Here is a 17,039-nt window from a genome sequence, read left to right as displayed (position 1 = left end):
GGAGACTTGCTCCAACTTTGCTCAACCATTATGAGGGAAAACAAAACTTTCTCACATAATACGGACCTAAGACTCCGGAATGCTGCTACCTGCTGTTCCAAGAAATCAAAAGACAGTTTTATACTGGCTTCAAGTTTTTCTTTTTCCCACGAGATGGCAGCCTAGGAACACTGCAGAATGGTTATATCCACCTCAAAAATACATGAATATTAGATTGTGCTGGGGACCGTCTTTCTTACAAACTACTTTTTGGTGCAGATTGTTCAAAACAGAGTACATACAGAATTAAAGATGCAGAAATACATCAATATTCTAAACTGATTTAAGAGTTAGCAGTCAGCAGTGCACCCTCCTAACAGAGCTGTGTACTCACTATCCCCTAGTTTCTCAGCCAGAAAACTGAGACCCAATAGGGTCAGGCAGGGCATTTGTATAAGAATCTAAACTGCCTGCTCCCTTGTAAACAGAGAAGGCTGCATTTGCTCACATCACAAAGACCTTTTGACCTCCTAACATGGCAAATTACTGCCTTCAGCCAAAAATCTCTGGCTCTTATCATCCAGGGGTGTTAGGGATGAGAGATGTTTTACAGATGTTTTATGTGCTGACGATCCAATCTGCTACAATCAGCAGCTTGTGACATTCAAAGCATTATGCACCTTTTAAAATGTATTCTGTTATGTTTTATTTGAATGTTTTTTGTTCATTTTCACAGCTCATATATAAAAAACACTGTTCTCCCAGAGAGCTTTCACTCCAGGATGCAGATCCTCAGATAGTCTGCTCTTTATAGACTTTTCTATATAGCTGTCTGTTTCAAATTCTACCTTAGAGTCTATCAACTTGCTTGATCATAGTCATGTAGTTTTTTTGAGCACTGACAGAAATCCCCCTTCAAAGCTATTGAGCTCCCCACAGTTTCTCTCAGTCCTTCCTAGAAGCCTGGGACACTCAGTACTGGAATCCAGTCCTGCAGCCAAACAGTAACACAGCAACTCTGCATTAGTTAGCCAGACTGACTTGATTCCAGCCACCCACTTTCACCAACCTTACCTGAATAGCCTGGTAAACAATGACAAAGAAAGCCATCAACAAGGTCCACGCAGTGACCACCATTCTGACACGGCTGGGACTCGCACTCATCAATGTTAGTAAAGCAGGTCTCCCCTTTGAAGTGAAAATACAAATCGCCAAGGTCAGTGCATGCATGCATCAGTGAAACTGCATTCATGATGTTTTGCCATTCTTTACTGTCTTCTAAAAACGCAGAAGAATTCTGTAAACTATGCATGTCTCTTTTAACACTCTGACAAATAGATTCTATAATTGAAACAATTATGCAAAATGAAGCAAAGAAAGCTTAATGATTTGCCTGTGTCAGGAAAGGGAACTGGCGCAGAATCAGAACTTCTGCACAACAGTGGACCAAACTCTCATCTTCTTATTAAAAAAAAACAAAACACAAAAAGCAACCCCACAATAAAGTAGTATTGTTAGCCTCTCCTTCCAAGTATTTTCCCCAGCTCTTAAATCCATGCTTTTATAGATATTTATATAAACCAGGGGAAGGGGTGGGTGGTATTTCACCCATTTCACCCATCATTCCTATCTACTCAAATACAGTCCATCTGTAGCAGAAAGAAGGCAACATTTACCACAAAGCCTACCTGCAAAGCCTGGCTGACACCAACAGAGGAAACCAGCTGCTTGGCTGTAGCTGAAATCATTGGGGAAGTCAGGCTGTGAGCCATAATAGGACTGGTTGGATCGCTCAAAGCACACACCTCCGTTGTGACAGGGATCTGTTGCACACTCGTTCACATCCTCTTCACAACGCTGCCCTGTGTAACCTGCCAGGAGACATCTGTGTAAGGATCACACACAACTGCACTAAAACTAGTCACCCAAGTATTGTGGCTTCTCATCTTGAGGATGAGAATAGGAACCAAAAGACATTGCAACTCATTGAGTAAGGAGTCCCAGAGTCCTCCAGTTTCTCCAGCACATCAAAGGAGGGAGCCAGATAAACGATTTGCAAGAAACCATTACTTTGTGATAGAAAAACACACACAGGGAAAAGGCAGAAAAGAAGAGAAAGGAAATTTTATAGTTGAAGATCAGGGTGCATTTCCCAACGAAGAGGTTCATCTGATCCTGGATGATCAGTAAAGGGAGATGCAGTGGTAGCCTCATTGTTTTGGATAACAAAACTTCACACTGGACCATGTTGTATGGTTGTTAAATCCTTACTGCTTCAACAGGGCAACTGAGCACATGCTCTCTGTTGCAGTATGATTAGGGGCTGATATATGAAATAGATTTCAAACTTACCTGTCCAGCAGGCACAGCTGTAGTTCTTGATTCCTTCCACACACGTGGCATTGTTCAGACAGGGCTCAGAGGCACACTCCAGGATATCCAATTCACAGTGGTCCCCTTCAAAGCCTGTGTCACTGCAGTCACATTGGTAACTGTGGGCAACAAAACAGAGTGATGCAGAAGGTCCCGATTTCATTGTTGAGCTCATGTGAAGAAAGAGCAAACATCTGCTGGAGTTAGCCTTCATGTGCATTTGTGGGCAGAGGAAAAAGACAGGTCCTTCTGAGCAAACAGGCCACACTAATGAGAGAGCAGATCAACCTCAGCGATCTCTAAACCTACAGTATGCCTGTGAAAGGCACACTGACACAGGTACATTCTCACCAGCTGCTTGCGCTGATCATGATCTGCAAATCGCTTCCTTTTGCATCTGATATGTCAGACAGAAGCAAAAACAGGAACCTTTTTTTAAGCCTCCGAGGAGTTCTGCTACTGGAACAGCCCCTCTCACATGCTGCCATTAACCACTCCTTCAGTTACTACCACTGTACAAAACACTAAATCCAATTCTCTCCACGGATTTCTAAAGAAGAACATTACATCAGTACTGGTATCTAATTGCACAAATACTGATTTCTCACCTGTTAATGAGGTCATGACACGTCCCATTGTGCTGGCATGGCTGGCTTATACATTCATTGATGTCCACCTCACACTGGACTCCTTGGTAACCTGGCATACAGGTGCAGGTGTAGAACCCAATGTGATCACCGCACAAGGCCCCATTCTGACAAGGGTATGAATCACATTCATCTATTTCAGCTTCACAGTTTATTCCTTGTTAGAAAAGAGAGAAATATTCATGTTAAAAATCCATCAAAGTCTGCACTGCTTGCATTTCTGAGCTGGAATTGTAAAAGCCATGTTATCAAATCCAACTGGCCAGCACAGTGATCTTTTCTCATTTTGCTGTAAAAACACAGAGCTTATGAACAGTGTGCAATTCTTAGAGATTAAGGGCCTTTCACTATTACTGAAAAATGGAATTGTTTTCTTCAGGCTTCTGGATGTTAGTCTTATAACAAAACTAGGAGCAGTTTCCAGAATTTACAAAGCTTTAGTTTCTCTCATTTGGGTTTGCTGAAGCAACCAGCTGGACAGCACTTCACAAATGACATTCAATTTCTGTGTAAACCATGCTGATCTGACTTACATGCACACCTTAAAACTCTAAGAGCTGTTCTGACTGGGAATCCGTTCAGGGTGGAAGGACAGGGATGAGAAGAGAAGAGACACACTGCTAGTTAGGGTTATTCAAACTTTCATATATTATATAGCTCTTACAGTTTAAGTTAGACACAATACTCTTCACTACCGTTGTGCTGCTATGGTGAAGGGAGTTTTGCCTTAACCAGGTCCAATGTTCTACATCAAAGGCAGTTGCATTTTGGGAAAGGAAAAAGTAATCACTACCTGGCTCCCCAAGACATTGATCCATTTGTTTAAATAATATTTGTAACTTGCTTTGAGATACCTAGAAAAAAAGGCATTAAGGCAATGCAAAATGCTAATTACAGTGATACTATATATTAGTAAGTCACTGTATTATGAAATGTTACTAAAATTTAGGCATTAGCTCTATGTATTAATAATCGAAAGCAAAAAGAAATCAGGCATTTCTGGTCCAAAGTCTCAGCTTTCACTAAAAACTCCTATGCAACTATCTTGCCATACTACATTCCACCAGTTGAAACTGTCTATGACCTGACATCATCTCCACGTGTTAGTCACTGCACCTGCCAATCCATCTAAGCTCTGCTTCTTGTTAAAGGCTCAGGACTACTGGAGTGGCCATCCTAATCCTCAGGAATGTGGGCCCCCTAATCTGCTGATTCAAACCTGTCAATATCCATGCAAAACTCCCTTCACCCAAATTCCAGATGAAAGCCCCAGGAAACAACCTGCTTCAGCAACCAGTGGTGCTAGAACCTCTGAGGTTGGGATGAAGTACTAGAACATAAAGCTCATATGAACATCAGAATAACTTGGAGTACAAACTCCTCCTGCTGCTTGGGTTATTTTATCACCTCCTTATCAGGGGAATCCCATAATCCTTAATAGACGATTCAAGAAAAGAGTCAAAGGAAACTGATTCACAAAATTATGTTTGATACCCCAAATCAGTGCCAACCTTAAGGCTTACAGAGAAATTCTGCTCTTTTCCTCCCAAGTCTCTGTTCGTTTTTATCAGAGTGACTCAGCATCAGGCACATTCCTGATGTTGCATTCCACTGGTAATCAGCAGCATTCCTTCACAGCAACCTAACTCTTGAAACACTTCAATCTGTGACAATGAGGAAGGCTGAGAAAGTTCATGTGCTAAGTGGTACCAGGCAGAAATGGGCACAGTACAACCGCATTCCACTCTGATAGCAGGACTAGGAGGAGAACCTCCCACTGCCTGCTTCACAGATAACTCACAGGTGTAGATTACTCTGAGTCATCAATAGAACAGATGCACATAAAAGGGATACTTAAGTCATATGCCAAGAAACATTCTCCAGACAAAGAACTGAAAAAGAAGTGTCTAAATGAAAGCCACTTTATTCTAAAGATTACTCCCCTCAGACAAATCCTGCAAGACAGGACAAAGAACTACAAACCAGCTAAACAGTTATACTTGAAAACACTAACTGAACTCCCTCCAGATACTAAATCTCTTTTCTTGTGTACCTCCTTTTGTTAATAGTGAGGCTAATCACACCTACATGATATCCAGTGCTCCTAGCCTCAGATAGTGCCCCCACATTCATTCTTAGATAACGTCTCTCAGCATCTGTACCATCCATGGAAATCAGCCTCAACTATTTCTTGGAAGCCACAAACACTAAATTATTCCAGCATGGAACCAGACACTCTGAGCTTAGGCATTTAGTCTCACAGCTGTAAAACAACAACTTCTCATGGCAGCTACTAACGCTACTAAGCTTGTCAGCAGCGAGACACATTGTGGAACAACATGAATAGCAAGATGTAATCCAACCAACATTGTAGTGTACGAGCACGAAAGGGTACCTGTGTAGCCGGGGATGCACTTGCACAGATAGCGATCCATCTCATTCAGGCAGGTGCCATTGTTTTTACAGGGCCGGGATGCACACTCGTTGATGTCTATTTCACAGTTGTATCCTTGGAACCCAGGCACACAGAAACAGCTATACTCATTCACCCTGTCTCGGCAGATGGCTCCGTTCTGGCACGGGTTGGAAGCGCACTCATCAATGTTGTCTTTGCAGTGGGTCCCAGTGAAGCCAGGTTGGCAGATGCAGGCAGAGTCCCCAGGACCCTCGACACACGTCCCGTTATTTAGGCAGGTGTGGTTAGAGCACACAGAGCTTTGGCAGCCCTCGTTCAGTCCTGTTTGGCATTTACAGGCGTATCCACTTACACTATCTACACATTCAAAACGAGGATCTTTACAAGGGTTGCTCTCACACTCATTAATATTAATGCTACAATCAATACCTGTAAAGCCAGGCATACAGATGCATTCATATTCTGGAAGTCCTGGAGTATTGTTGCAAGTCATATGGGCAGGGCAATCGTGTTTGGTGCATGCATCATAGAGGAGTTCACAGTTTATGCCCATGTAGGCTATGGGGTGCATGGGACAGATGCACTGGTACCCCACTTCCAAATCCATACAGCTCCCACCATTTTCACATGGGGATGATGAACAATTGCTATTATTTTCAGAGTACGAAGTTCCTGTTGAGAAAACAGACATATTGTTAGTTAGCATTAAGTAGCTTAGGAAAATAAAAGCTCTTCTGCCAATCACCACACACATCTCAGAGGTATGTTTTAAGATACTGACTGATGCTTAATGTCTCAGCTGCTGCTTCTAAGGATTCTTTTTGTTTTTTCTCTGAGCTAGTCCACTAGTGATGGTATCAGAGCACAGCACTAGCACTTAACCTACTTTTTACATACCAGTGCACAAACAGCTCTTCACCATTTTTGCTATGTTCTGTATATAACTGTGGGTCAGCCAGCAACAGGAAGTCTCTGGGAAACCCCACAGATCACATCGACAGGTAACAGTGGCAGGTAACAAACAGCCAGGAGCCCGCATTGCTCTGACTGCCCACAGCTCTCTGCCTTCACTGCAGTGCTGTTTTTGAGCAAGGCTGTAAGGTGCTGTTCTCCATTCTAAGGATTTGCCAGGATCACACACCATAGCATCACTTCTCAGCTGACCTTAACCATTCTCACATTCACACCATGGTTACCCCAGCCCATTTCTGGTTATATTTGCCTTGCTCTGACGCATCTTCTACACACCCAGTTGTTAATCTGTGTCAGTGGTTTTCTATCAACCCAGTACCCCATCAGTTCCCCAGCCTTTGTATGTGAACGTAGAGGCATCCGGCTTTAGGGCCTGAAAGGGATTTATAGGAGACTTCGGTTTACAAAAGCCTGCCCCTGCCCTGACCTCCCCCTAATTCCTCCCACCAGAAGACTGGTGATATTAAGTCTTCTTTTAAGATGCAGTATTGATGGGGGAGGGAGGGTGTTCAGGGATTTAGGCAGCCCCTTCTATTCCCATCATCATCTCTATTGCTTACCCCTCCCCTTCCTCTCTCATATGATGCTGGGGAGAGTTGCTGAGCATTGCACTGTCCAGCACTCTCATTATTCCGCCATGAACCCTTTTATTCTCAGATTCCCAGTCAGGCAGAAAACAAGGATGACGGAATCTGCCTGGAATCTCTGCAGCAATTAGGGTGGGAGCCCAGGAAACTATTCCCAAAAGATTTACTAGACAGGAGATATGAGCTTTTGTAAACTTAATGAGTAACCAGTCCCAGCCTGCGCTTTCCAGAGGCCAGAAGTACAGTCTGTGACAAGACCATAAAACCACTGTGTGCTCAGTATGATTTCTCTGATTTGCAACAGAGTTCATCTATAAGGAAATTCACATTTAAACCAGTCAGCAAGCACTGCTAGTGTAGGAGGCTGCAGCCATCTCAAAGGCTGCATGCACCATTTTCTGCTTCCATTATAAGCAGGTAGTCTAAACACTTCTTGCAAATAAGGATGCATAATCATGTTACCTTCTTTTCCAACTTCTCTTCCCAGCAGGTACACCTTTCTGCACCTACTCTAATTTGGTTCATCATATGACTGCATTGCTCAATAATCTGTATTAGTCATTAATTCTTGTCCATGACAAAAACATTCAGTCAAATACAAAAGGGCTGAACTACGCAGATACCAAGTTAAGCATATGTGAAGTTTTTTTAAGAAGTCAGAAGGCCCTCTTGGTTTACCAAAGAACAGTAGCAAATTAATAGGTAAAATCCCAGTCTCCTCAGAGGTCACTACAGTTACCAACAACAACAGCAGAAGCTGTCTTGTTATGTGTAACAGAATCAGTTATGCACAGGATGGCATAGAGAAAAGTCATTTCCTGCATTGCTACTGGATTAGATTTAGCTTCTTTCTATGATCAAATATTACTTGAATTAGATCTAAAAGTGATGACATCAGTAGGACCTGGGACCTTACTGGAGAAAGGAGAAAAATGTTCCCATTTTTGGGATTAGTTATTAATAAAAACTGTATGTAATCATATTGATCCACAGACTCTGAATGCCATGGGTCTCGATAGTTAACAAAATTTCTTCTTCCTGCTTTCTGTATTTTATCTTCTAATTGTAAATTTAAAACATTCTTGGCCTCAGGCAGAAGAGGCAGTTGGATGCACTGAAGGCAGAGCCAAGTTGAAAGCAAAATTCCTCTTTGCTTCTTCCCAACTTGTCTCAGCTCTTGCTGAACAAGGCAGTGGTCATTACAGGAACTGCTGCACCTCTTGGAATTGAAAATCAAACAGGTTATTAGCAAAGGCTCCTTTCCACTCCCTGTGAGAGCTCTTCAGCTGGAGATGCTTCGAGCATAACACTGGAACCTTTCCACATCAAAAGATGTGTGCATCAATTAACCTTTTCCCTTAACAGACTGATGCTAGGCAAGGAGAAAGGTCATTTCTAGAGACAGCAGATTTCTGAAAGAAAAAGATTTTGAGGAGAGATCCCAAACCCTTAAGTGCCTGGGAGAACTAAGCAGTTGGCTGCTGGCGGGGATGCCCAGGCAACACTAGCTGAGATCCTGAAGTAGCACTGCTCATTGGACATGGATGGAGCCAGCTGAGGAAACTGCAACTGTATGTCACATGAAATAAAATGTTACCAAAATCATTTCAAATTATTCTGTGAACTACAGCTTGCAGATAGTCATCACTGCATTACCCCTGCCCAGTAGAGGCTGTAGTGACATTAACAACACTAGCTCCAAGAATATATCACATATACTAATTAAACTGCAATATTTCCCCTGGACAAAACATGTTTCCAGGTAAACACAGTGTCGTCCTAATACTCATCCAGTGGTAATGCTAAAAGTTTTGGCTAAATAATTTGCCACAGATGAGACATTAATTCTCAACAGAACTTATTACAAAGTGATCTCAGAAAAGACAGTCTCAGCAGTAAGAAATAAAGCACTGATGACATCAGCAGAAAGCTAAACACACTGTGTGCAAAATAACCTACATGGCTACCAGAAATGTAGGCTACCACCAAGGCTGAGAGAGAACATGCATGATTTTTTATTTTTTTTTAAGCTCTGTTTCTGATATTTTCATCAATCTGCTCCAGGACATACAGTAATTCCTCTCAATTTTGGAACAGATTACCCTACATGAATATGCAACCAATGCTAATAAGAACAACAAATTAGCCTTTCCTGCTACACAACATACTGACCATAAAAACAGGCAATTCAGACCACACTTATATGTTATATGAGAGCATGAGAGTAGTCACCAAGAGCCAGGAGTTGAAAATTTCCACAGAAGCTGTTGGTACTGAATTAACAAAGACATCCAGGATTTCTCCTTTACCTTTCACAGGAATAACACAAATAAGTGACATTTGAAAGTGAAAAAACATGAAAAAAAATAATGCAGTAATACTGTCCTGCAATCCTACTCGAAAATGAAACTGGAGAAGACTACAGTTTCTTTGAAGAACACGTTCCAGGAATTTAGGGTTGGATTAGAAGGGACTTCAAAGGCCAACAGTCAGATATAAAGCATTCCTTGAGCTTTCTCAGGATAGGTCTGGTTTTGCACTTTAGAAATAGCTGACAAAGGTTCTCCCTAAAGGTTGGAGTTCGTGACTTTTCTATCACTTTAAGGCAAATGAGTTGTTTTGCCAGGCTTTGTTTTAATAATTGCCTTTAATCACTTTATACTTGATAACTTTATTAAACGTTGTTATCAAACAGCAATTACAACAGCCAGGTATATATCAGCAAAATTAGGAGCAAGAAACTAACAAGACAGCAGGCAGCCTGAGAGCCCTGCAGGAGCTCACCATCTCTCCCCTGAGAGTTGGGAGGAGTCTCTCGCTTCATGTGCCAGGACAAGGTGCTCTGCAATGCCAGAGAGCTGTGAGAGCTCCCAGACCGCATGGGAGGAAGAGGCCCTCAAGGCTGCTGCCTTTTAAGTTAAAAAACCACCACAACTGCAGCTTTGTTTATTCTGTTGTCTTATACCTCAGTGGTAATTGTCCCACAGCATGAGTTGCACTGAAGTTCTTCCACAGATTTTCCTCTTCATTCCAAACAAGAGTTGCTAAGACAGTACACAGAATGCATCCACAGCTCACGATGCACTGCTTCAGCATTACTCACTGCCTTGTATCATTTGGTTTTGCTTTTCACAGGTTAGTTTCCTGAGGACCTCAGAAACCAACGACAGATGGTGGGTGCTTTGGGGCTGGGGATACACCTGGGCTCACGGAAGATGCTCAGTCCCACACCTTCATGAAAAAAGTCTCTCTCTCTTTCTCTCTCTCTCTCTCACTTTAATTTCCGCAGTTCAAGCTGTTGCTTCACAAGGCACCCCTTAGTTGTCACCTACCAAGTACTCACTGATAACTACCTTAAAGGTGCCCTAGAGGTCACTTAAAATTCCAAGAGGGAAGTAACATGCTTGGGTTGAGATTAGCCCAGAGATTACCTTGCTTCCTTCTCACTGAAGAACAGCACTGACGTGTGACTCATGTTGTCACTGCTTTTTTTCCCAAAAGATATCATATGCCTCATTCAAATAAGACAATATTTTCTCAACACAGACCAAAAAATGATGAGCAGAGTCAGCAATAACTACTGAAGATATTCCTCTCTGAACATCTGCTCACACGTGCACAGCACACATACACAATGGTACATTCTCATCTTGTCACTTTCTCCTGATTACAATCTCTCATAAAAATGTTCTTAATCATAGCCATAAATGCTGCAAGAGTCAGGATACCAGAAAATTATTTCCTGGTGCGGCAAAAACATAACGTGAGCATAGGCAAGTTAATTTAATTTTCTGTATCAGACTGCCCAACTTATGAAATAGATATAAGTGTATATTCTCACCAGTGTCCTGTAAGATTAAATGATTCAAGTCTAATACTTTAGAGTTAGTGAATTCAAGAATTATAAAGTTGGATTTTTCCCTTCCCTAACATTTCATTCCTGCACACGACATGGTTATTAGGACCGCTGAGCAATAGGAGAGATGATCACAGGAATGGGCGTATTTTGTTTCCTGCTTCTGAATTCACATACATTTTCAGTACTTCCAGGATCTGAACATTCACCCGCTCCTCTGATCTCCCCAAACTATTTCAGGAAGCAGAGAATGCCTAGCAGGAGGAGGCAGCCCCTACAGCCCTGTGTGATGGGCATTTTACCCAGACTACGAGAACACCAATGCTGGAAGGACGTGTCCTCCCTATCCTTGGGTCAGTCCAAAGGCAAGCTTTCTGAGACAAAAAGATAAGAATCGGGATGCGTCCAATTTTTCTCATCCACCTCAGGTTTTCTCTCCCAGAAAGTCAGTACGATCCACATCACCCAGATGAAAAGCACACAGCTTCTTCTGCGGGATGTAAAACGTCAAAGTGAAGCTGCAGTGCTTTTAACAGGTAACCAGGCTACCTGTCCGACCAATAGCATTTCCCCACGCCCGAAACCAAGTACAGCTGAAGAATGCACACTCTGCTCCTCAAGGTCCTATTTATGTGAAGGAGTCCCAGAAGGAGGAGAAAAGAGATTACATGCTTCGTCTCCTCAATTAGCACTTCTGTTTTCTATTAACAAGTTGTACCAGACAGGATTTAGACACATTCTCCTCTATTATTTTAATGATATACTTTGGGAACAGACTGCTTAATGCTTACAAGTTGTAATTTATGTTTCTGAAATTATTATTCATCCATTATGCATTAAGTATGTTTTGTGCAAGGATTTGCCCTGTTAAGTTCTTTGACTCTCAAGATATTTTACATCTTAACCTTGATGATTATTATCTCTGATGAAAATTTACGGCAGACTTAAGAAGAAAGGGGCTTCCTTCAGGTGCATTTCACCAGCCCTGCTTCTGTAACAACTTGAAAAAGGACAAGTTACAACCAAGCAGCGAGTAAAACAGGCTTCCCAACAGCAGCCCCTAACTGCACCGCAGTAACTGGGCTAGATCCACAGAGGGGGATCCTCAGAGTCTGAAAAAAAAAAAACCAAAACCCCAATGCTCACCCCAGCACATTTCCTGCTTGGGAAAGATACCAAGGGCAGGAAGGGAACTCGAGCATCAGAGAATTTAGAAATCAGAGAATAAAAAAGGAATGGAAAGAGTTATGTTTCCATGACAACAGGAATGCATGTGCTTATATTAGCAAATCCCTGCTGACCTCTGCTGATCTTTCCCTGTCCTGGTCAGTGTTAGGATTAGTGCAGGGTGCACACTGAGACCCGTTCCCAGATTCTCCTCAACAGAAACAAGGCCTGGGCAGGCCTGAAAAAGGGCTTTTGCACTGTGTTCCCTTTCTTCCCCAACCCTTGCTAATTTCAGAAAGATGGCACATCTGCTATGGAAAGTAGTAAACGAAACCAAATCCTTCCTCGTGAAGTAGCTTCAGTTCATCTACACAGGGAACATATGAGGGCTATGAGCACACACTTCATGCATCTTCACAAGTCCCATGTCACTCTCAACACAGGACAGTGTTGCCAGTCTCAATACAAACTCTATTTTAGGGTGCTCCTACGTTGCCAGCCTACTTCATGCATTTTCTTCTGAGTTACCGGCGACCAGCAGTTCCACACAACATTTACATGCCAAGAGTTTGGTATGGCAAAGCTTTTTCATGCCAAATACGCACACAAACTATGAACATAAAATATTCACAAAGAGTATTTATAGACCTCGATCACTAGATCTTCATGAAGACAAGCATAAGAAGATACGGCTCAGTTTCCCACTGTGAAATATGCATAGTAGCTCCTCCATCAAAGAAGCAGAATGCTGATTCCTGGCTCTCTCCCACCCAGCTTACCCAGTGAATTGCTGAAAGGTGCCAACGGTGAGCAGCAACAGTGCCAATATTATGGCCAGAGGCGTTAACAGCATTAAGCAGAAGTACCACTTCAGGGAATTAAACTTACTCTTAACTCAGAACAATAGCCAGCTAGATCTTTTTCATTATCTGTTCAATGCTTTAACACACATCTGAAGATGTACCTTCTATTATCTTGCTTCTAATACCTGGAGAAAGACACCAGTTATAAATAAATGTTTTATGATACCATTGAATATATTGCCACAGTAACCCTTTGATCGTCTGTTCTTAACACACTCCTTTATTTCCCCTTGATAAACACTCCTCCAAGCTAACTAACCTTCTTACACAGTCTCTGATCTCTCAGCCATTTCCACAGATCAAATACAGAGACCAGGTTTCCTGTGTACTCAGTTAACCAAAATGAGTCATAAGCTTTAATTTCCAATTCCTATTTCAATATGCTGACAATCAACAAAGTTGAAAAGATCATATTTCTTTGTTCCCAGGTTTAGAAGAAAGTGCGATTTAAACTGTCTGCATGTCTGAGCTAATCTCAAGAGCCTGCAGTAGAGCAGACAGCGAGCCGCCCAAGAAAAGGTTTGTCTGCACGTGCTCTCCCAATAGGCATCCAAAGCATGTTCCAGGCCAAAGGTATTTGAGTTACTGTGCTTGCTGGGGAAACAGGAATGAGCAGATGCTTGGTTCTGTTCTCTAGAATCTACTGTGTTCTTTAGAACACGACAAATTAAGCTGAGAGCCATTCTGTTCATTACACAGAAAATTGCAGTGAAACTGGAATGACATGCAGAGTCTGCTCCACGCCCTCTGGAGTTTATTTGAACAACTGGAGATTGTGTGGGTCTGGAAGCAGAGTGCTCTTATGGTTACAGTTTGCAATTGACCATCCGGACAACCAGGATTTTCTGAACACGTTCTCAATAACTTAAGCATCTTGGTGCTTCAACGACACTTGTATTTAGCCAATTCAAATAACAGAAATAGTCATATGCCTCACAAGGACAAGAAAAAGCACCCCTTCCTCATGGCCTTAAAAGTGCTACGTAAATACCACCATTCAGTACAGCCGCAATCTGGCAGAATTCCCCTGCAAAATAGGAGAAGGCGTAAAGACTGGAATAGTGGCTTCCCTTCAGCTCCCCTGGCTGTTCTGAGAGGCGTCACCCAAAAGGACGTTCTCAGTAAATTACTGTTCCAGAAAAGAGTTTCACCCAAAAGCTGTGAGTGCAGTGATCTAACAGCACAAATCCCCCAAAACACCCAGCTCCTAGCAGCCCCATGCTGAGCAATACAGTAGGTGCAATGGGCCTTCCTTCTTGCACAATACAAAACCACCGTAATTGCTTCACACTTCAAACCAGTAGCTATGGTTACTAGATACAAAAGACAATCCTGCTGCTTCCCCATGGCCAGAGGAATTCCAGGCACTTGGAGCTCACACAAAGAAGCTGGTACAAGGGAAACAAAAAAGAATCCAGACTAAAAACGAAAACCAAAACCAGCCTGACTTTCATAGCCATAGTAAGACGTGACCAGAGCAAAGTAAATTTAGGGAGGCTTCAGGAGAAAATAAAGACTGTGGGGGATAAAGAGAAAGCTGAAAACCTTATCCATCACTCAGAAAAAACATAAACATCATCCAACACCACGAGAAAAACCCAAACTCAGTATTTGGCAGGTATTAGCAGCAAGGCACTCCGACCATACTTCTACCTTTCCTTTTTCACATCACTGATTACTGCTGTTCTACCGGAGTGGCAAACAAACAGGACTTTTACAGACAGGTATCGGCCACACAGTGCTGACAAGATCAGGAGGAGGCCAGTTCAATCCCAATCATATTTCCACTAAAAGGTTAGACACGTTCCTGACATGACCTTATAATCCCTAGATGACTCAAACAGATGTCTAGGCCCAGCAGATCTCCAGACACCTATTCCAGAAGAAACAAATCTCTTTCTTAGAGAGCCTAACAAGTTGTATACGAGGCTGACTTTTGCAGCACAAAAACACATTCACATGCAGAACCTCAATATGCTGAAGTATATCCTATGGACTATAAAATAAATTTTCAATGTGGAAATAACAATTAAAAACAATCAGTGTAACACAGCCTGTTACATCATCACTTCTCGTGCTTTCTTCAAAATATCTAAGGGAATACTCATGCACTGTTTTCTTCCTCCACATTTTGTATCACAGATACCAGGCACTTGAGCATGTTGGTATACTCCCCTAGATACAATCCCCTTTTGCCTTGACATATCTTTAAAAGATACAGAATTGGAATAAAGCTCTGCGCTTCTTCTGTGTGGGCACAATGGTGAAATCCATAACTTTTCCGAGGAGAAAATATCAGCTGAGAACTTAATAACGTGAAAGTGCACGTACTTTCAGCTCTAGGGAATAAATTCATCCACATGTGCACAGGGAGAACGACAAAAGGAGACCAGAAATAAGTAGAGAGAAAAACTTATCTACAACGGAATGCCTTTTATCTTCCTGATAAGAAATTTTCAGGCTCCATCTAATCATGAGGGTGACATTTTGTCAAGTTACCTTTACAACTCAAGGGCAGATCATAGACTTGATCCAAGTTACTGCATATTAGCCGGGTAAGAATTAGGCACAGAAGACAAAAACTTACCCCAAAATAAGAGGAAAAGTGGCAGCAGGAGAGCAGCATTGTATACCCTGGATGCAGTTTTCTTTAATTCCATGACAAGCCTAAGAGTGGCCGTTCTAAAAACCTCAAGGGAGAAACCGTAGTTGCAAGCTACTGATCACCAGCTCTCCCCGCATCCCGGATTTCAGAAAGTTTTCTCTACCCCAGGCACCCACTCCATACCCTTCCGAACTGGGGACTAGCACTAACACCGTGGACAGAGTCCCTGTTCACTTTGAAATGCTTTACTCATGTCCCTGGAACACAGAGAAAATGCTGCCTGGATCACATGGATTGAACTGCACAGGGCAGCACAAGCTGGATTTACAGGCACGGCAGCTGAAGCTCATCCATGCCCCCAGTCAGAAAAAAGTCCCAGGCTGTCAGAGGTAGGCAGAAAATTGGATAACTGGGAGAGTCGCAGTGTAAGGCAAAAAGAAAAGGCTTCCTCGGTGCTTTTTCTGCTTTTTGAATTCCCACCACAGGAAAATGAACCTTATATCTCCATCGCTGCCGCTGGAGCTCAGAACTGTCCTGGGGACTGAGGGAGGGCTGAGGACCATTTCTAGGATGCAGGTTTCTATACAGTCACTACTTAAATTCCAGGTGAAGATCTTTAATAGTTTTTCAAGAAAAGATGGCTTGTTGAAGGAGAAGTGAAAAGACACAATAATCCCACTATTCATTCCAAAGAGAGGCATCAGCCTTCACTGCTCTCATGAGATGTGTGAACCCACAGGATACACAAACTCACAAAAGGTAAATGAACCCTCTTTTCCTAATTAAGGACAAGTACAGAGATCAACAGAAGCACCTGAGTAACACGAGAAGCAAATCATACCTGCACACCTACATATGCTTAGAAGTGGAAAAAATTGCCAGTGCCCATTGCCTTATGGGAGTCACTGGAAACAGACAGAGCTCACACTCAATTGTGACCTACTAAGTACCTCTAAACCCACACCACAATTGGATTAAATTAACCCTAATGAGAATTACGTATATTGCCTCACCCCTGCACTGACAACTAAAAATAGAAGGCAGGTAAGATGCCATACAAATTCCTAGTTCAAAAAAAGAGGGCAAGAATTGATGCAGACAGGCCTATACTGCTTCCCTATTCCAGTGCTTCACTGGTTTCCTTCACTCCCACACTCTTAACAATACCTGTGCCAGACTTCAAAAGCAAGTGCAAGAACTGTTGAAAACATAGTTCCACATTTTAGACAAGTTACATACTAAAATATGGGCTCTTTCTCACAGGGATTTCTCACAGGCCTTCTATTTTAAATAGAGAATACCAGAAATGGGCTCCAGCCACAAGACATGAAGAGGCAACAAATTCAACAACACCCAAACAAGCTCAAATTCACACATATCTCCCCAATTTTAATTTGAAAACAGAGGGTAATGTGCAACAGAATAAAGACACTTCCAAGTTGGTGCCAGTGCTCCATATATTCCAATGCTAAAAGTGAAAGTAAAAGTAGCTAAAAATCAGGAGAAGTCTCTCTTAGAAGAAGAGAAGAAGTCTCTCTTATGTGACATTTAGTGCTAGTGGTGGCAATGGTGAT

At 42.3% G+C, this 17,039-nt stretch overlaps 1 protein-coding gene across 6 annotated transcripts in view; it reads right to left on the bottom strand.

Annotated features, from left to right (window-relative positions):
• CRB2 (crumbs cell polarity complex component 2) overlaps positions 1-17,039 on the bottom strand; it is a 64,577-nt gene that overhangs the window by 21,289 nt on the left and 26,249 nt on the right. For 3 of the 6 annotated variants that reach the window (XR_008202684.1, XM_052668113.1, XM_052668112.1), the window contains exons 1-6: positions 15,448-15,690; positions 5,395-6,087; positions 2,961-3,156; positions 2,332-2,471; positions 1,668-1,850; positions 1,054-1,167 (exon numbers count right to left, since the gene is read on the bottom strand). Coding sequence is in view for 5 of the 6 variants with exons in the window: in XM_052668113.1 (XP_052524073.1) it covers positions 1,054-1,167; positions 1,668-1,850; positions 2,332-2,471; positions 2,961-3,156; positions 5,395-6,087; positions 15,448-15,520 (1,399 nt within the window). In the remaining variant the exon portion in view is untranslated. Of the gene's footprint in view, positions 1-1,053; positions 1,168-1,667; positions 1,851-2,331; positions 2,472-2,960; positions 3,157-5,394; positions 6,088-15,447; positions 15,691-17,039 lie in introns of those variants that run through there. The other 3 variants (XM_052668117.1, XM_052668115.1, XM_052668116.1) reach the window with 1 other exon arrangement.

The sequence above is a fragment of the Tympanuchus pallidicinctus genome, unplaced genomic scaffold, assembly GCF_026119805.1.
Source record: "Tympanuchus pallidicinctus isolate F22 unplaced genomic scaffold, pur_lepc_1.0 scaffold8, whole genome shotgun sequence".
In the NCBI taxonomy this organism is placed as follows: domain Eukaryota; kingdom Metazoa; phylum Chordata; class Aves; order Galliformes; family Phasianidae; genus Tympanuchus; species Tympanuchus pallidicinctus.
The sequence above is the reverse complement of the archived record's forward strand: the minus strand, read 5'-3'. Positions and strand labels throughout refer to the sequence as shown.